The sequence below is a fragment of the Phocoena sinus genome, chromosome 2 (genome assembly GCF_008692025.1).
Source record: "Phocoena sinus isolate mPhoSin1 chromosome 2, mPhoSin1.pri, whole genome shotgun sequence".
Taxonomy (NCBI): Eukaryota; Metazoa; Chordata; class Mammalia; order Artiodactyla; family Phocoenidae; genus Phocoena; species Phocoena sinus.
Window position 1 is genome coordinate 100,369,907 of NC_045764.1, and position 21,138 is coordinate 100,391,044.

The 21,138-nt window shown below is 42.4% G+C and overlaps 1 protein-coding gene across 1 annotated transcript in view; it reads left to right on the forward strand.

Annotated features, from left to right (window-relative positions):
- Nucleotides 1–21,138, forward strand: part of RYR3 (ryanodine receptor 3) — a 399,907-nt gene that overhangs the window by 67,472 nt on the left and 311,297 nt on the right. Inside the window, exon 13 of the mRNA XM_032621721.1 lies at nt 20,804–20,878. Coding sequence (XP_032477612.1) covers nt 20,804–20,878 — 75 coding nt within the window. The remainder of the gene's footprint in view (nt 1–20,803; nt 20,879–21,138) is intronic.

Below are 21,138 nucleotides of genomic sequence, written 5' to 3' on the forward strand. Positions count from 1 at the left end.
GATGCATCAAAAATCACTTTATTAGGTGTTCAGGTCTGAACTTCCTTTGCACTAGTTGGTAAAAAGCCACTGCGTCAGGCTCTCCAAGTACCTCCTCGTTGCTCCCACTCAGGACCTCTCCTCTCCAGTGCCACCACCTGTCAGGTTGTTCATCCTGTGGATGTTACCTGTGCCTGCTGCCTAATGGACAAGAGGCAGATACCACAGTATTAAATCCTTAACTTGTTTGACTTGATCCTACTTTTTCTTTTGAAAGGGAGAAAAATAACATTCTGATTTGGGATGCTTCCATTTCTTTTTTTAACCTTTGGCTGGTCATCCACGCCTGCTACAAAAAAATAGTATATTTGTATTAACAAAATAACCAAACCCATTTGGTGAAATTGGTCTTACATGCAAAAGCTTGAGAGGTTTATATACCAAAAACTACTCTTTAGAACCTGCCCCATGTTAGAGCTCATGGCAGCCTGTTTGGTGAGAAAGCTGTCCGGTGGTTTAGTCCTAGTACTGCCACCTACTGGAAGTTTAACTGCGGGCAAATCTCTCACTGCCCTGGGCTTTGGTTTCACCATCTCTATAGGACAGACGTCAAGATGAAAAAGAACTTCCTCCTGTCTGTGATGGTTGCAATGCACCAAGTTAAAAGGGAAAAGTGTCACCATCTCACTTCCTCTGGTGTGTCCCATTGACAATAACCCATCACCAATTAGCTGTGGAAATTTTAGCCTGTTGGTATTAGCTGTTATTCTGGAGACCCCAGGTCCCATAATTTTAAGTAGATGGATAAATGCATTTATTCTCTTTCTGCCTTGGTGTGGACAAAGAGAATTTTTTCAAACTCCATCTAAAATGTCAACCCTAAATCACTAAGTGATGACAGTATAGTTTTAATTTTTTTTTTTTTTTTGAGACATGAATCTCCTATAAATTGTCTTTTGGAAGAATATGGGATGTATTCTGCAGTTTTGACGGAACTTCTTTCTTCAAAGAGCCAGATATTATTTTCAGAAATTAAACAATAACGAAAGGCCTCCAAACTAAGGTTTTTAATGTATTTTTCCACAGACCAAATTGTCATTAAACTTACGTCTCTTCTCACTTTCTTTCCCCTTCCTGACTGTTCTCGCTCACGTTAGGCTATGATTTTAGAATTTTATGCTGATATAATGGATTTTATTGTTTCTCTGATAAGCTAATACTAATGAAAACGTGTGCAAGTTACTCATACTTCACTGTTGAACCGGTCTTTCGATAACATGATATCTCATTAAAATTTGCCATCTGGAAGACCTTACTTCATGGTAAGAAAACTCCTCTTTGGCAAAAGAAAAACTCTAATTGATTGTTTGCAGTATTTCTAAGAAAAAGAAATTCCAAATTTTCTGATGTGGGTACTGACCATTTTCCTTGGGTGGATTTTCTTGCATAAATGTAATTACAAAAAAAAATGCTGCAGACAGATTTCGGCTACAGCATGTTGCTTGCTTGCTAGTTTCTTGATGACATCAGCACAGTACTGGAAAAGTAAAATCAAACTTTAACATCTAACGCCACTGCTTACTTCTAGCCAAAATCACAAAATTATTCACCAGGTAGGAACTTCATACCCTCTGTTCCCATCGGGGTCTTTCTCTATTGTAAGTATCAGCAGATCCCTCAAATGACTTGAAAGCTTTCAGCAAGACTGACACACACTAAAATATCCATTTACTGTTTTGCTTTGGATTTTGCTAACTCAGTGACCTCTCGGAATGGGTATGTTATTCACTCCTTTACTGTACGTGTACTTTGCATGGACAACTGACTCCAGCTGTATTTGTAACGAACTGGGCTTTTCGCTTGTGAGTGTTCAGGACAGTTTCCATCCTTTGTGCCTCTGCAGTTTAAAAAAACACCACCACACCACACACTTCAATCTGGTGGAATTAAAGGTGGCTGCACACTTAGGAATTTGTTGCCAAGAAGCTTGTTAAACTGCTGCTCTGAAATTACAAGGATGGCTTGCCTGTGGACTCATTTTTTTTCCTTCAAGATATTGAAAATTGTTTTGAAATTCTTTTTCCCTCTGACTATGGTCTAGATGGCCTGTGGCCATAGGGTTCAAGTTGGGGAGATGACAGAAGTGTGCAACCTTGCCTTACTCCAAGTTTCTCAGTGCTTCAGACTCGCCTAGTCTATTATGCAACTCCAGCTCTGCTCCTCCGGAAGGCTGGAATTCATAATAAAAATGGAAGAAGCTAGTTGGATATTTTCCCTTTCTCATGCAACATCCCCAAAGTCAACCAGCAGAAAAAAATCAAATGTTAATTTCAACAGTTAAGAATAACCATTAAAGTTAACTGGCTTTTTACATTTATTCATATCCTGAGTAGAAGCATTTTCAAGTAAAGAACCCACAGAATTAATTTTTAAAGCTCCAGACTCTATCAAATCCCCCCTTTCTGAATATAGTGTTTCAGCTTGAGTGGAATGTCCTTTTCTTTGGTGGAATTTTTTTTTTCATTCTGAAGTCAGTACCTCCTGCTTAAAATCAGTAGGCCTGTGTGATCTTGGGGTTATTTAGCAAATGAGATAACTATAGCTTGGCTGCTGTTACACAAACCCTGGAATTCTTCTCATTGTTGCTATGGACATTCAAATACTCTGTGAATATAGTCCTGTCACAATGACCTCAGTTGTCTTAGAAAGCTTGAGCGTCTTCCCCAAGGCTGGACTAAATGTAGTTTTCAGTGGTTGTATATGTTTGTGTGTGTGTGTGTTTGCGTGTGCTCTTTACATTTTAATTGTAAAAAAATTTAAACATCTTCATTAAAGTTTCTTAGAGGAGTGAGGCGGGATTGGAGTACTTAAACTTTCTCCAGTGCGTACTAATTAGGTAAATAGTTGTATTCTTATGTGAAGTGTTTGGAAGAGAAATTTTGCTGAATTTTTTTTTAATAACTAGTTTGTGGGGGGTGGGGGCAGAGATGAATTTCAACTGCATTTTTAGAAATTTTTTAAAGCCCTAATTGTGGGATATTTGAATTAGGGGAAATCTTTCATTTTAAGAGCCTTGCTTACCTTTTTAAAAATGAAGCACATTTGGAATTCAAGAAATCCTGGGAGAAGAGAAACCTTTCAAGTTATTTATTAGCTTTTTCCTTTGATCGTGTAATTTACTTTTAATAGCTACCAGAGTTTAAATTATATATTTGTAGGGAAAACTCAGTGAACTAGAAAAAAACTCCAGCTTATTTTCATTTCATGAAAGTTTAATGAAATTCTATTCAATTTGGAAATTCTGGTAAAGAAAAATTAACTTGGTTCCAGAGAAACCCTTATCTCAACTGGCGCTTTAATCCTCACTGGAGTAAAAAACCCTGTAGCCAGTGTCCCAATCCTATGATTACTAATATCTGGTTTTACGATGGAAGGATCTGGAATGACCAAATGGCATCAAATGGAAAGAAAATAAGAACAAGATGTAGGGAGTTCATGGGGTAAAAGGGCCTCCAGCTCTGTAGAGGAAGAGGAGGAAAGCTACAGGCAGAACGCTTGTTTTTACCTGACGTCTCCTGTAACTGAGACTTAGGTTGGTACCGAGTGGGGAGGGGGGATCTGATGGGAGGGAGGGAAGTGCAGGACCAGCAGGGGCTGGGCGTTCTGGCTCGGGCCTCGCTGCTCTCTGGGCCTTGTTCTACCCCTCTGCGAGATGGGGCCTCTGAACTACATTAGTGGCTCCTGGACATCATAGGATGCTCTTCCGGGACCGGTGTCTGCCCACGAGGAAGAATCTGCAGGTCATCAGGAAAAGTAGGAAAATAAAGACAATGTATAAATTGTTTCATTAAGCAAACTTTATAAATGGAAAGTTCTGCCTTTCTTATTTACTGTGATTATGTCCTTTTTAAAAAAATATTTATTTTTTATACCATCTTTAAAGGTTATACTCCATTTACAGTCATTACAAAATATTGGCTATGTTCCCCATGTTGTACAATACATCCTTGTAGTCTATCCTACACCCGATAGTTTGTACCTCCCACTTTCCCCACCTTGTATCGCCCCTCCTCCCTTCAGCTGGTAAGCACTAGTTTGTTCTCAATATCTATGAGTCTGCTGCTTTTTTGTTAGTTCGTTGTGTTTTTTAGATTCCACATGTAAGTGTTATCATACAGTAGTATTTGCCTTCTCTATCTGGCTTATTTCATGTAGCATAATGATTATAGCCTTTTTAGTATTTTATAACTGTAATAAAGTTGGTGTGTTTTCTTTTTGAAAATTATAGTGATAGTGTAAGTGACAGCTTTCTTTCTTTCTTTCTTTTATAAATGCCTTTATTGGGCAAAAAGTAAGATTGGCAACCGTGGATGATCCGTTTTGGTTCTGTTGTTGAAATTGCACCAGTTCTTGAGCTTGTGAACCCCTAAGGCGTATTCTCACGTACAGCTTGTGGGCTCCATGTTCTAAGTAGCTTCAGCCAAACACCACACATGTGTTTTGGCTTATTTACAAAAAAATTTTGATTTTGTAACCCAGATAGTTGGTGCCCTTGTTGGTGGTAGTTATTCACATCTTCCTTGGTGGATAGCTCCGGGTCTTAGCTCCGTGATGGAAGGAAGAGGCCTCTGAGTTCATAGGCACCAGTTGTGCCTCTTTTGTTTTTGTTATGGAGAGATGTGGAGTCAGCAGGTTATTAAGAATCACCCGCTTCGATCTCATTAGTGATGTGCGGCTAGAGGCTGGTTCCCTGCCCCATTTCTCTGCTGCTCCTCTGCTTTTATAAGGTGGAGGGCGGTGGGCAGGAGAGCCAGGATGTTGTCATTAAGCATGAATTCGGAGCTGTGCCTGTGTCAGTGTGGCCAGCGCCATGCAGGCTTCTGCTGAAGAACAGCCTTTGGGGATTTGCTTGAGGAAGTGTTTCCTCTTCCTGACTCCCCTGAGTCCTGCTCTCTGGTTGGTGCTGGGCCCAGTGATGGAAACTCATGGCATGACCACTCCTGAAAACACCTGTTTGCATGTCTTTTGTGAGGTATTAGAAAGGTAAGTTGAATTCATCCCTTTTTTTTTTTAGCTCTGTGTATATCTTTTAATAGTTGTCCCTTTTCTGAAGTTTATGACTTGGTATTAGAAATCTTCAGAATTACTGCTGGAGTACAAAAATCTCTAGATTTTATCTTATTAGTGGATACCAGTAACTGAATTGTAATTCTTGAGACACCTTTAGTCAGGCAATCAGAGAGTGCTATCCATGGTGCTGATTCTCTAAGTTAACTCAGTACGTTGTGTGTTCAGTTCAGGACACAGCTCCAGGGGCCAGAGGACCTGGCATTTTGCCCCAATAGTTTGTAGGACTGTTTCCCCATGTTACAACCATGACAACTTTACCTTATCTCCTGCCCTCATGGGGATTTTCCCACATCAGCTTACTAAAGGGACTGTTGGCAAACTCTGATCCAATTTTAGGATTTACACAAATTTTGGGAAAAAATGACCTGATGTAATGCAATATCTCAAATTCACATTCTTTCTCTCAGCCTTTAACAGGGTCCAATAACATGTTTCTATACCAATTTCATCCAGAGATTTCCAATAGTGGGGAAAATGGAGGGTGTATATTTAGCAAGATGCTAGCATTTCAGAACCTCTTGCTCCACTCAGGGTTGTAAACTTTGTGGTGGATTCAACTCCCTCTTCTACTCCCGTATTGCACCCAGGCAGGCCTCAGCCCCGGGTGATGCTAAGGGCCTGGGAGAGGTCTGAGCTGCAGGAGCCACACTTCTCTGACCCCAGGCGATTGACCTGGGTCGCCAAGAGAATGAGCCACTGCTGTTTCCCAGTTCATTGTTCCCTCTGGGCAGCCACTTTGGTGTGTAGGGCAACAGGGATATACAAATCCATGCTCTATTAGCTATGCTGATTTCAGTCAATGTCAGTGGGAGAAACAGTAGGACTGCGGTATTCCCGGGCTCTCTCAAGAATGCAGTCTCGGCTACTGTGAACAGCTATAGATGCAGATTAATTACTAGACAGTGATAAGTTACCAGGAATTTTTTAGCTGCTCTGGTTCAAGACAGTCTGTCTGGTCCTCTGACTTTCCCTCTCCCTGCAGACTCTTTAGATAACATATTTACTTCTTCAGGTTTCTGAAGATCATTCACAGTCAGCAGTGATCGCTCCGAGTATAAAGAGCAGAAATCAATTGCAGTATTCTTTTTGTTGTTGTTTAATTGCGATATAATTGGTATACAACACTGGTCTACAGCACAACAACTTGGCATACACACATTGTAAAATGATTACCGTGATAAGTTTCGGTGATATCCATCACCTCATATACATAATTACAAAACATTGTTTTTCCTTGTGAATTTACTCTTGTAGCAACTTTCAAACATACCATACGGTAGTGTTACCTAAGGTCATCATGTTGTACATGAGATCCCCAGGGCATATTTATCTTATAAGTGAAGTTTGTACTTTTAACCACCTTCACCCAATTCCTCTACTGCCCATTCCTTGCCTTGGTAACCACAAGTCTGATATCATTTTCTATTAGTTTGGGTTGTTTTTTTTTTTTGCGGTACGTGGGCCTCTCACTGTCGTGGCCTCTCCCGTTGTGGAGCACAGGCTCCAGACGCGCAGGCTCGGCGGCCATGGCTCACGGGCCCAGCCGCTCTGCGGCACGTGTGATCTTCCCAGACCAGGGCACGAACCCGTGTCCCCTGCATTGGCAGGCAGACTCTCAACCACTGCGCCACCAGGGAAGGCCCTGAGTTTGGGATTTTTTAGAGTCCACATATAAGTAGATTATACAGTATTCATCTGACTTATTTCACTTAGCATAATGCCCTCAAGGTCCATCGATGTTGTTGCAACTGGCAGGATTTCCTTCTTTTTATGACTGGATAGTCTTCCATTGTACCACATTTTCATTACCCATTCATCTGTTGATGGACACTTAGTTTGCTTCCATATCTTCACTATTGTAAATGATGCTGCACTGAACATGGAGGGTGTAGACATCTCTTTGACATAGTCATTTTATTTCCTTCAGATAAATACCCAGTAGTGGAATTGTTGGATCATATGGCAGTTCTACTTTAAATTTTTTGAGGAACCTCCGTGCAGTTTTCCACAGTGGCTACACTAATTTACATTCCCACCAGCTGTGCACGAGGGTTCTCTTTTCTCTGCATCCTTGCCAACCCTTGCTATCTCTTGTCTTTTTGATAATAACCATTCTAACAAGCACGAGGTGATATATCATTTCCCTAATGAGTACTGATGTTGAGCGCCTTTTCATATACTTGGCCTTTGTGTGTCTTCTTTGGAAAAATGTCACTTCACATCCTTTGCCCATGTTTTAATTGAATTATTTGGAGTTTTTTGCTATTGCGTTGTCTGAGTGCTTCATGTATTTTGGATATTAACCTCTTATCAGATATATGACTTTCAAATATTTTCTTCCATTTCCATTTTGTTGATTGTTTGCCTTGCTGTGCAGAAGTTTTTATGTTTGATGTAGCCCCACTTGTTTATGTTTAATTTTGTTGCATTTGCTTTGGGTGTCATATCCAAAAAATCATTGCCAAGACGTATGTCGAGGAGTTTTTTCCTCTACATTTCTTACCAGGAGTTTTATGGTTTCAGGTCATACGGTCAAGTTTTTAATCCATTTTGAGTTAATTTTAGAGTGGTGTAAGATCATTCTTTTACATGTGAATATCCAGTTTTCCCAGAACCAGTTATTGAGAAGACTGTCTTTTCTCCACAGAGTATTCTTGGCTCCCTTGTCAAGTATTAGTTGATGATATATGCATGAATTGACTTCTGGGGCTCTTAATTCTGTTCCATTGGCCTCTGTGTCTGTTTTTTTATGCCAGTACCGTAAAGGTATGATTATTGTATCTTTGTAATACAGTTTGGTTCCATACAAATTTCAATATTGTTTTTTCTATGTCTATGAAAAATGCCATTGGAATCTTGATTGGGAATGTATTGAATCTATGGATGGCTTTGGGTAGTATGGACATTTCAACAATATCAATTCTTCTAATCCACGAACACAGGACATCTTTCCGTTTATTTGTGTCTTTTTCACTTTCATCAACGTCTTGTATTTTTCAGTGTAAAAATCTTTTACCTCCTTGGCTAAATTTATTCCTAAGGATTTTATTTTTTTGATGTTATTGTAGATGGGATCATTTTCTTTATTTCTTTTTCAGCTAATTCATTGTTTGCAGTGTTCTTTTCTGTACCAGATCATCACACTGTATTATATTAACCATCACATCACAACCCCACTGGGAAATGATTGATTGATTTTTCTCCAGCCATTGAAGGAGGCAAACATGAGCACAACTGAGATTTAGTTTTGCTTATGTTGGCATAAGTGTTTTCAAATTGTAACCCATACTTGGTGTTTCTGAGCCAGCCACTCTCCTCCTCCTCTCATCGATAGCAGGGGCCATTTTAATGTGCCTTTCTTCCCTTGCCCCCAAAGATTTGCTGTGGTTTCTTGCAGCTCTAGTTGGTGTTACTGTCAGTCCCAGTTGGTTATGCTCTCAATGTCAGTGTGATGAATTTACTCCCTGCACAATGGCGAGAAAATAGATCAGATAGTGCTTCCTCTACCCAAGTCCTGGCTTCCATTCACAGATCAGCAGAGGAGACATTTTTTTCAAAAAAAAAAACGCTGAAGTTTTTCTCTTTGACAGAACTAGTGGGTAGCAAGAACACTTAGATTTAAGCTAGGCTTTTGAAAGCAGCCATGTGAATAGCACTGCCCAAGTGTTAGATGATTCAGAACAACTCTAAGAGACCTTACAGATGCAGGGAAAAAAAGTGGAATGTTATAAGTGAGAATGCAGAAGGGCACTCTTAATGGCTGGGGACACAGCAACCAGAGTGAGAACAGAAGACTGGAAATGACTGATTGGGGAGGGGGTGACCAAGTAGTGAGAGATGAAGAGTAAAAGTTCCTCCCCGCTAATCTGTTCTGCTTTTTGCCCTCAACTTCATCTCTTCCCAGGCCTTATGAAGTCCAGATTGGTGGGAGAGGGAAGGCCAGATTGCAGGTGACACAGAACAGGAAGGGTCTAGCTGGTCTTGGACACCAAGAAGATGGGTGTAGAGATCTAGAGGTCATTGTGGTGGGCCTGGAACTCTTTTTCTACCAAGTTTGAATTGTCTAGAGCCCTCACCACACAGGTCTTATGGTAGAAATTTGTGTCTTTCCACCTGTCACATACATGGCAGTAGAGCTAAGAGACAGAGTTATAGTTGAACACTAGTCCTAGAGCTATCAAGGGCAAGGGGGAACAACCATGTTTATTCTTTGCTTTCATAGGATTCTGGAGAAGTGCTAAAAGGAAAATCAGCCACTGGTCCGGAATGATGCTTCTGAGAATGGGGAAATATGGGGCTGGCCAAAAAGTTAGCTCGGGTTCTTTGTCCCATCTTATGGAAAAACCTGAACGAACTTTTTGGCCAACCCGATACTTGCTGACTGTAAGCATCATACCAGTTACCTAGATGAAGGGTCCAGTGTGGCTGGGGAAGTCCCGGAAGGGTGGTGGCTCTCAAGCTAGGCTGTTCGTTAGAATTACCTAGGATCCCGGGACCCACCAGAGACCTACCAAATAAGAGTCTTAGGCAAATGGTCCTGCCTTTGGGGCTGTAGGGTTTTTTTTTTTCCTCACTTTGTTTTCATTTTGAAAGCTCTACCAATGATTCTGAGGGATAGCTGGGATTGAGGAGCACTTCTGTATAATCAACCCACGAGAGGTTCAGGAGAACCATTTCCACTGCCCTCCGAGCAGTGTATGGTCCACGGACACATAGGAAGTACGAAGAGCACCTGTTCTATCCATCCACAGGCCCACACCTACACAGAACTCTTTGAGAAGCAGCTTCTCCACCTAAGACCACTTCATATACTTCAAGGAAAGGTCAGGCTTTTGTTTGTTTGTTTTGCTTGGAAACGTAAACTTGACCCTAGGCTTATTTTGTGGATGTAGAGAAAACAGGATGAATTTATCTCTATCCAGCAAGATCATAATTGGGAACAGTGCAAGGGGGTTAGAGGGATGAAGGAAACAGAAGTTGTGTTGATAAAGGACATCCAGGAGAGAAAAATAATGGGTTAAAGAGTGCAGGAGAGAGAGAGATCAAACAACAAGATATATTTGAGTTCATTTTCTTCCTTATAGCCCACATGAGTAGAGGTGTTTGCAAACAGTCGGACTCAATAGTGGTTTTATGATAAAAACTTACGCCTATTTTGTTAATTCCCAGGATGAATGGTGATTTTTTTTTTTTTTTCCTAGAGACATAGTAGATAAAGACAGTATTTGATTTTTCATGTCCAGGTAATCTGACCTTTTAGATGTTAAACTGTTTGCAGGAAATATTTGTTATACGATGCCTTGGGTGAAAGGAAATGGTTGAGCAGAGTTCTCAGTCTTGACCCTATGTGGCCACTGGTCCACCATCCCATCAGAGGCCTGATGAATGACAAGGATGTATGGTTCAAATAAAAACTAGAGCAGTGCCTGGAAAACAAATCTGGCTGACAGGGTCCTTTTATTTAGAGAATGAACTTGGCAATGTCAGATTCTTAGAAATTTGTTAGTCAGCTATAGGAGAAAGGGGGAAATTTAATTCAGAGAAGAAAATAATTGCTTCACCTCTTTCAAAGGTCATCAATCTAAATGTCTTTAATACCCTGACAAATATCTCCTATCAATTTGCTCCTTTAAAAGATACCATAGGGGCTTCCCTGGTGGCGCAGTGACTGAGAGTCCGCCTGCCGACGCAGGGGCCACGGGTTAGTGCCCCGGTCCGGGAAGATCCCACATGCCGCGGAGCAGCTGGGCCCACGAGCCATGGCCGCGGAGCCTGCGCGTCCGGAGCCTGTGCTCCGCAACGGGAGAGGCCACAACAGTGAGAGGCCCGCTTACTGCAAAAAAGAAAACAAAAAACAACCAACCCATTAAAAAAAAAAAAAAAAAAAAGATACCATAATAGGAAATACGTTCGAGCTGCCATCCTGGCTGTCTGGTTTCCCTGTGGTGTCTACCTGCAAAGAGAAGCACAGGTGCAACTAGAATGACCCCGTGCTCAATTTGGAGGTGTCCCAATGGCCACCATTTTTCCCCTCAATGGAGAATGTTTATCCTCCTGTTTCAGAATCAGCATTTGTAAAATCCCAGCCCGAGTGGGAACCTCCAAAAGTCATTTCAAACATCGTGGGTTGGAATGGGAACATGGTTGCATGTGGCCACCATTCTCAAAGAGCCGAGACCTTTATTTTTAAAGACTTGAAAGGCAGGAGATTCCTCAGTTGCCTTTAGTCGTGCATTCAGGGCTCAAATCTGCACCATCCACAGGCTCTTCCTTCTCATGACTTGAAGTGCTCACAGGAAATAATGAACTCGGGGTAATAACAACAGCTTCTCTGCTATCCCTAAGTCATCTGAGCCACCTCTCTGATTTTCCTCACCCCTTCGGCCACATCTGTGCAAAAGAGAAGCCGTGTAGGCACTTTCCTGGAAGAAAATACCCCCTTGCTGTGCAGGTTCTTGTTACAGAGAAGGCTCATGACCCAGAGCTTACATTTGCTCACATAAGGCTCTGGCCTTTCATCCTTTTGTCCTGAACTACTTCCATGTGGCTATGAAATTAATGACTTGAACAAAAATGAGATTGCCAAAATGTTCTCACCCAGGAAGGAGAATTCTAGGTGCTTCCAGGAGGTTGGGTTGGCTGAATTCAATGAATGATAAACTATGGAAATGGTAAATTTGGCATTCCGTGCTCGATGGTCGGGGGGATGGATTGTTTGGGTTTTGCCTGTGTTTTCTCTATTTAAGAAGTGAAAGAAAGAAAAGAGACTAGCCTGCCTTTGTGCACAGCTTTTTGATCACTCTGTTCTTGGGCCCTGGGATATGCAGTGATGGTGAGCAAGCAGTACTGAGGGCATGGGAGGTCGGGCTCCTTGAGTCACGGTCACCCTGCTGACCTTGCTGGGAGGTCAAGTTCTGCCATAGGCCCTCTGCAGCCCAGCTTTAACCTTTTCTCTTTGGGGTTGTACTGTGCCTGCAGCTTGTGAATCGTGGGTCTGTCTTGTCAGTAGGGCAACTGGGCAGACTGTCGTGATCACTGAACGTGGGGAAGTGGGCTATCAGACGCTGCACTTCCTCCTCTTTTCTGAACTTCATTAAAATTCTATTTCATGACTTCATTTTTTAACAGTATCCCAAGAGGCCCATGAAGGATGCTAAGAATGTGTCCTCCTTTCGTGTGTGTTTACCTTAAGGGCCTGCACTGTTGTGGTCGAGGTGGCCCAGACTCACTTGAAGTGTTTCTTATAGAGGAAACCTCATTAGGGAACTCCATCCTGATACTGTTGCTTTCTGTATAGCCAGTGGCTCAGAAATCTTTGACTAAGAGTTTTAGATCCGTATTAATCATCCTTTTATAAGTGAAAAATCAAGGTGTCAAATTGTAAGAATGATACCTTAGACTTCTTATAGTGTCTTTATATCCCAAAGTGGGGAACCAAAAGCTGGACTTGGCAGTTACCTAGCTGAAGAGTAGGGTATCTGATCCAGAGAAGGTGGTGAAGAGTTTAGTTTCCTGTATTGGGTTCTTCAGGAATTCACACATAGTGAGGGAGTTAGGATGGCTAGAAAGTGCTTATGGAATTGCTATTGTCATATTCCCTGACTCTGACTCCAAATCACTAGTCATCTGTACATGTGCCTTCCCACCCCTGGACTTTGTAAATTCCAGTATGCTACTTTAACTGTCATTAAAGAGGGAAAATTGTCTCTGTTCCCAGGAATTTCCAATCCAAGACCTGGTTGGAAAGTGCCCCAGCAGTCGTGCCATTTGAGCTGGGGAGTCCCATCTGTCCCACTGATTATGCAGTTCTATCTGTCAACCCCTCCTAGAACAGGGGGGTGCTTGAGTGGGGTCTTGGGAATTTGGCCAGAAGGGTGTGATGGCTTGTAGCAGTTGGGGGAGGTAGACCTGGAATCTGATGGCTGGTGGGGGCAGCCTTGGGAAGCACGGAGTAGTGTAGAAACCATGTCTCTAGGGACAAGGGTGGGATCCAAGGTGAAGGATCCACTAAGGGCTGTCAGAAGAGCCAGGATGTTTGAGATCCAAGTGAGAGTGACTCCCTGGGCAAGAGATTTTCCCTATGGAGTCTGGGGTAGGCCTGAGGGAACTCAGGGGAGGACAGAGGTGTCTTGGATAAAGGCTGCCTCTCTGGGCTTTCTATCCAACACCGGGGTAGGGCTAGACTCTGGAATCAGTGCCTAACTGCAAGCATGCTAGGTATGCCTTGCCAGCCACCCTTCAGACAGGTGAAGTCATTTACAGAGGATCCTGGCAAATAAATCACACCTCGAGCAACTGAAGTTTTAACGAAGAGACAGAACTTCTACTTTAAAACACTCCATTGTTTTAAACACATGCGGCACGGAGTTGCGTCCCAGGCACACGGACGTTTTACTGAAATGATCACGTGGTAGTAGTGCTAAAGAAAAATTTGGAAAAGGAAAGTCCAGTGGTTCTGCAACCACCCAAATGGCTATTTCATTTTTATAGGTTTCCTTATCATTCTTGCATATATATATATATAAAATAGTAGAAGGCATTTTGCATTCTGCCTTTTTCACAATGGTCAACCATAACCATTTTCTGTGTTTCCAGTAGCCTCTGTAAATTGTCTCCTCTCATGGTTGCAGGGTAGAACATCCTGAAGAAGCCCCATGTTTCACTAGACAATACTTTTCGTTTGGGTAGTCAGGTCCTTTCCGGGTTCTTTGTTTGCCCTACTACGATGCTCTTTTCACTTTTTTTGAATTACTCCCAGAAGTAGGATTACTACAGCAAAGTTTACTGACTTCTTTATGGCTCTTTTTATATACTACCATCTTGCTTTTCAAAAGAGTTGTATTCAGTGCCACCTTACAGGGTAGCACCAGCTAAATTGCGACTCTGATGGCATTAAGGCTTTTTCCCCATTTTTGAAAATTTAGTTGATGAAAAATGATACATCATAGTTGCTTTGTCATTGCTTTCATTACTAGAAGAGATAAAATCTCTGCCATATGTTTTAATTTTATTCCTGATGTGAATCATTTATTCATATCCTTTGCCCATTTCTTTATTTGATGATTTTTTTCTTACATTTCAATGAGATGTTAATCCTTTTGTCAAAGTGATACAAAGAATTTCTGTAGTCTGTTAAATGTCGACGTTTCCATTGTTCTGAAGTTTAGAAATCTTGGTAAAATCCTGTCTTTTTATTTCCTTTGAACTTATCTGTTGCTTCAGAGCATAGATAAGTATTAGCTCTGTAAAAGCATGTGGACTATTTATTACATGCTAGTCGTCTTAGAGTTTAATTTTAAAATAAATTATTTAACCCTGTTACCCATCCATAATCTATCTTTTATATTTCCTGTAGATCTTACGGAATACTTTTCTATTTTGCTCTCCACGTATCAAACAAAGAGACATTTGCTTAATAATCCTGCCTTCCCCGCATTGTACTAAGAATCTGCTTTATCATATGCTGCCTTTCAGCTTTGTTTATGGACTGTCTGTATTGTGCTACATTCTTCTTTTGAACCATTACCAGGATGAACGAATGAATTTTGCTTTGTAACATTTTCTGAAACTTGGTTCCTTTTCAGAATAAATTTCTTAATGTTTATGTTTGCAGATTAACTGTATAGTGATCTTGTTGAATTCCTAAATACCCTACTGGAATTTTCATTAAAAGTACATTAAGTCTGTAAGTTAAATTTAGGAGAACAAGCATTAACAAATACTAGTATTTTCATTCTGTAACAAAGTACACATTTCCATTTCACCAAATCAAATTTTGTTTTATAGAGCAGAAGTTTGTGGTTTCATTTTGAAGGTTTAGCTCAACATTTAGGTAAATTCCTAAAATTTTTAATATCTTGTAGCAATTATGAATAGAAACTTTCGTTATGTTTTCTAACTGAAAATACTAGGTTACTTGCTTTTGCTTCTGCTATTAGGTGTTACTGTTTTTTTACAGTAACAATGGCATAATTGTTATTTAGTTGTCGCTTGTGTCAAAGGAAACCTCCTGGGCGATGTAAAGGGTCTCCAGCGTGTTGGAGGAAACATTGCTATGGGACCTTCTAGCAAGGCTCCTTTCTTTCTCTGATAGCCTGAAAGAGTGGAAGGGGGGAGGGGAGTGGGGGAGGAAAAGAAAATGAAAGTACACACCCAGGAAGTGATGTCGTGCCCTGCAAGCCCTCCAGGAAGGTAGCCCCCCAAGCTTTCACAGCTTATGTTAGATCCACAAGGAGTCTTTCCAGATCCTGGGAGCCCCAAAGTGGAATCTGGGGTTCCAGATTATAAAAGAAGGTGGCTTAGAGATCTGACAGTCATGAATCATTTATGTATGGCTGGAGAGAAGCAGAGTTCCCCTCTCCTTTGTTGCCATATTGGGATTATCTTACTGGGTGACAGTGTCCTCTGGGAACCTCCTAAAGAAATGTCAGTGACAGAATCACTTCTGAAATTACAGACGAGATGATTGAATTAATGATCTAGTGGAACATTTTTCCTCAGGACATGGCATCAGGGTGCTTTTGCTGGCTTCACCCCCTGCTGCACTCCCATCCCACGAGGTGGTACTATATATTCTCATTCTTCCAATGATGATAGTCAAGGTCACTCCCAGCAGGGGCAGGACTGCCATCCCAATAAAGTCTCACAGTCTTGAGGTCTGGATCCCGCTTGGGAACAGACCCGTGAAGTCTTCTATGTAGCATATCATCTCCTGGAATGTTATCTAGAATTAGCATCAAATAGTGAAAAGAGCTGGTAGAATTTGTCGTTAGACCCAAGTTGAAATCCAAGCTCGCTGCTTACAAGCTGACCATAGGAAAGCTTCTCTTTTTCCATTTGTATAAGGCAGACAAAAGGACTGTCTCATCCAATTATTATTCATTTGTTCAGGAAATAGGAAGATGAAATATGAAAATGAGTGCCTCCTGTTTGTCAGGCACTGATAAAAGTGATGTTGATATGGCAGAGAACACACCAAAGACTCATGGAGCTTATGTCCTAGGGGGAGGGAGGGAGGGGAGATACATGTCAAAAACAATATATCAGCTAATAAATGCCATGAGAAATAATAAGGCAGAAAAAATGTGATCAAGTAAGGGGGATTGTTCTTTTAGAAGAGATGATCAGAGAAGACTTCTCTAATAAGATATCTGAACACAGAGATGAATAAGGATGGAAATGAGCCATGAGAATATTGAAGGAAGAGCATTCCGGGCAGAGGGAAGCATATGTGCAAAGGCTCTCTATTCTGAAGAATAGAGGCAGGGCCATGGGGCTGGAGCAGAGGGAGTGGTGGAGACCCTCCTGCTAGCAGGTGATGAGGTCAGATAGGTGGAGGGAACCAGATCGAGTAGGGCAGGGATCGCAACAGCAGGCCAAATCCAGCCTATGCTTGTTTATGTACAGCCCTCTAGGTAAAAATGGCTTTTAATTTTTGAAAAAGTTGTTTAAAAAAGAAGACTACATGACATATGCGTCCTACAAAGCCCCAGTTATTTACTGTCCGGTCTTTTATAGGGAAAATTTGCCAATTCCTGATGCAGGGCCTTAGAAGCCATGGCGAGGACGTCCATATTTCTAAGTGTGAAAGGAAGCCATTGAGAGGGTTCTGAGCAAGAAAATTAACGTGAGGTGATTGACAGTCTTAAACAGATGGCTCTGACTGCTGTGTTAGCTCAGACTATAAACGGGGCGGGTGCAACAGGGAGCACAGTTAGGAGGTGTTATAGTCAGGGTGAGACAGGCCAATAGGTTGGACCACACTGGTAGCAGTGGGACACTGAATAGTCGGCTAGAAAATACATTTTGAAGGTGGCACCAAAGGTGCTTTGGATGGACTGTGGAGTGAGAGAGGGAGGATCGAGTAAAGGATGACTCCAAGATTTTTGGTCTACATCCTCTCCTGAGTTTGTCCTGGAAACTGAATGAGAGAATGATCTTTTCTGTCCTTAGGGTTTGACGCCTTCAGTTCTTCTGCCATTTTGTAGTCAGGGTTACCTTCCTAAGGGACAGTTTTGATTGTGACATTCTCCACATAGCACAGGGAGATCAGCTCGGTGCTTTGTGACCGCCTGGAGGGGTGGGATAGGGACGTGGGAGGGAGGGAGACGCAAGAGGGAAGAGATATGGGAACATATGTATACGTATAACTGATTCACTTTGTTATAAAGCAGAAACTAACACACCATTGTAAAGCAATTATACTCCAATAAAGATGTCAAAAAAAAAAGAAAAAGAAAACAAAACATTTACATGATTAAAAAAAAAGCCTCTACCAGTGTCCCATTAGCTGTGGAACGGTCAGGTGTGGCCCTCCATAATCTGACAGGCCTGTACCTGTGTCCTAACTCATTTCCAGCTGTTCCCTTTCATCAAACCCAACACTAACCAGTGAATCGTCCACCAGTCCCCACGTGTACTTCATACTCCCACCTCCAGAGCTTTGCCTATATGGGTTCCTCTTTTTTTTTTTTTTTTTTTAATTATCATTACACATCAACAGTCCTACTAGAATGTTACTGTCTACCTTTTTGATAAAGCAATTCCTTAACACCCTCATTACCCTCCTGGTCTATTCCAATGCTGTTTGTCTTCACCTCTTTGAACAGGGATGTCATTTCTATTTGTGACATGGTTTTTTTTATACACAAGCCTCGTCTCCTGCTAGAATACAGAGAGGGAGACAATAGAGGATGTGGTTAAATCCCTCGTCTTTGTTAAATCCCAGCTTTGCCCTTGGAACCTGTATGACTTTGAGCAACTTACTTTACTTCTTGCAGCCTCCGTTGGTGCTTCCATAAAACGGGGGTAATTCCATGGTTACTTCGCAGCACTAATTAAGAGAGAGAATGAGATGATCCCCGTACAGCACTTAGTGTAGTTATGTGCCTGCCATGTGGTTAGAGCTCATTTAATTCCAACTGTATCAGTTCACCTTCATTAAGGAGCTGAGGAAGTATCTTTCTATCCTATGCTTCCTGGTGCTGCGTACCCTGGTTTTTGTACACAGTAGGCAAATGAATATATTGTAAAAAGTACAGTGAAATGAGTCAGGTTTTGGAATTAACTCTGAGTTCAGCTCCCACCACCATCACCACCACATCCAGCTGTGTGACTTGTGGCAAGATCCTTTCCTCTCTGAGTTTCAAATTCCTCACGTTCCAAGAGGATGAAATGATTCCTACCTTGAAAAGTTAGGAGGATGAACTACGATGGATGTAAAGCACCTGAGGCATGGTGTGTGCCAATGATAGCTCTCACCAGGATGACGATTATCAAAGCTTCTGCAGAGGGCTTCCCTGGTGGTGTGGTGGTTGAGAGTCCGCCTGCCGATGCAGGGGATGCGGGTTTGTGCCCCGGTCCGGGAAGATCCCACATGCCGCAGGGTGGCTGGGCCCGTGAGCCATGGCCGCTGAGCCTGCGCGTCCGAGCCTGTGCTCCGCAACGGGAGAGGCCACAACAGTGAGAGGCCCGCATACCGCAAAAAAAAAAAAAAAAAAAAATGCTTCTGCGGAAAAAGCTCCGTTACCTTTCTGGCACGGAAGCTCCATCATTCCTTAAAGCACTGGTCCTCAAAATGTGATTTCTGGACCGGCAGCATAATCAATGTCATTTTCCCTGGAACTTATTAGAAATGCAAGTTCTCAGGTTCCACCCCGAGCCTAGTAAAGCAGACACTGTGGAGTGGGGTCCAGCAGCCTGTGTATTAACAAGCTGACGTGCACACGCATCTGAGATCTTAGTGGAGGGAAGAGTTGGCATGGGTCGTTCCCTTCAATCCCAGAGGGGTACTTAAGTCACTCTGCTTTTCTGTTGGCATCATAATTGAGGACATGAGAGCCAGGAGATGTTTCCAGCATTGCCAGAGAAGGATAGCACAGGACCCTTAATGCCACTTTGGGGGTCAGCAACTCCTGACTCTTTACCTACGATTACTCACAGAGTTGACAGGAACAAAGAAGAATTGAAGGAAGGTGTGACCCATGGTTAACAATGGGAAGTATAGTTTAGTGAGTAGTTCGGTTTGAGGCACAGGACTAGTCTGGGAGCATAAACCCACAATATAAGCCATCGTGAGCTATTAATTAACTTGTAATATTGCAACTGTCAGTGAGTCTGACAAGATAATGAAAATTCTTTAGTGTGACTGATTTTAATGTAAGCTGTTGACACATTCGTAAATACAGCAACTAAAGTTAGTTCAGATGGTTTCAAGAAATTCAGAAATATTGTGAAGAACATTTAATCCTTCCGTAGTATTAAGGTCTAGAGAGCGTTTAAATATCTCTATAGCTGTGGGGAAGAAAGCACAGCCACATTTATATATAGTTACCGGCTTTTTTTTTTTTTTAACATGATACCACATTTATCTTTTTCCTTTTCTTTAGGCTCCTTGTATGACATGAAAAATCATCTCTTTGACAGGGTGATTCTGTTAATCCAAATAGAGTTGAAATAGAATTACTTCAGGCCTTAACCATCTAGACCTCTGCCTTCTCTCCACCACCAGCTTCCCCTTCATCACCCGTGGCCCTGATGAGGGGTCGACACAGGAGAGAAGCAGACCCTCGAACCAGCCCTTGGGCTTGCTGCTATGTAGCTCTAATACATGATGCATAAGAGGTGCCCTTGGCATATGGAAGGAAAATGTTAGAATTTCTGTTTGTGATTCATTTTAATCTCAGGCTTTGAACTCTCTTTTTGTCCACATTTGGGGATGGTGGTCTATGCGCAAATATTTCTTCCTAAAAGGGGTGTGTGATCAAAAAAATGTGACTTGTCTCTGAGGGCAGGTTAACATGACAGGGAGAGATTTGGGTAAAAGGTTGAAAATGTTGATGCCAAAACATTCTAGAATTTTCTGTAGATTTCAGTTTTCCATGTTACCTTTTCACCTATAACTGGAAACATAATAGCCTCGTCTCCTATCATGTGCTATTCAGTTCAGATCACGGGGTGCCAATCAGATAAGGGGAAAAGTAAGAAGCAGACACCAGTGGCTTTACGTTGGGCTGTCTCTTCCTCTTGGGCCTCTCCCGCTGCTTGGGCTGCCATTGAGTGAACAGCCAGAGTGGAGCTGCCTGGTGGGGCACAGAAAGGGCACCTAGACGGACCCTTAACTAGAGGATCTATTCTCGCATCACTGGTTGCCCTTTTAAAGCCCTGGATTTCAGAGCCATCTCTCGTTGCTGCAATGTGGGTAAATAGGACCCGTTTACGTGAGTGGGCAGGAGGCAAAAGTGCCTTGAAGAGAAAAGACCACAAGGCACAGACTGTGACCATATGCCTGCCCCTAAGCTGCCTTTTTGTCGCTAGGCTGTAGTTACATCACATTTGTTTCTCTCTCTCACTCTGAACGCTTCTGAGAAGTTTCAAAGGAAGGTAAGCAGTACCTATCTAATTTACGTGCTTCTCTAGTAGAACGGCTCTGGGTTTCCGCTGATCCCGGGCAGGGGCTGTTTTCAAGAAGAGGCCCCACACACGCTCTCCCAGGGATGTTGCATGGCTGTGGTCACCAGTCGTCCCCCACCTCCCCCGCCTGTAGGCTGGCCACTCGCTTCTAGAATGAATTCCTTGGGAGCTTCTCGATGGGTCTTTTCTTTGTAGTCTGTCTTCCAAGAATTCTTGTGCTGCTTTGCCGTCAGAGAGGCCATGCCTGGCCGGTGCTGACATTTCTTGCCCTCCTTCCCCACAGGCTGCACAAGGGGGTGGCCACAGGACCCTGCTGTACGGCCACGCGATTCTCCTGCGGCACTCCTTCAGCGGAATGGTAAGCATCTCTGGATCCGCTTTCACCATTCAAGGAGGAGGGGAAAGATGAGGACGGAAGAAAGGGCAGGAAACCAGCAAGTGTCTAGATCAGGTTAAGTAATCAGCGGGAATCATTTGAAATGGAAGTAACTGTAGCACATTACTGTCTTAGCGTTTCCTTCCTGGAACTTACCTCACTGAGCACTTATATATTTGTGTTTGTTTAATGTCTGACCACCTTCCTCCCCACTCCAGAGAAGGACCGTGTCTTGTTTTAAA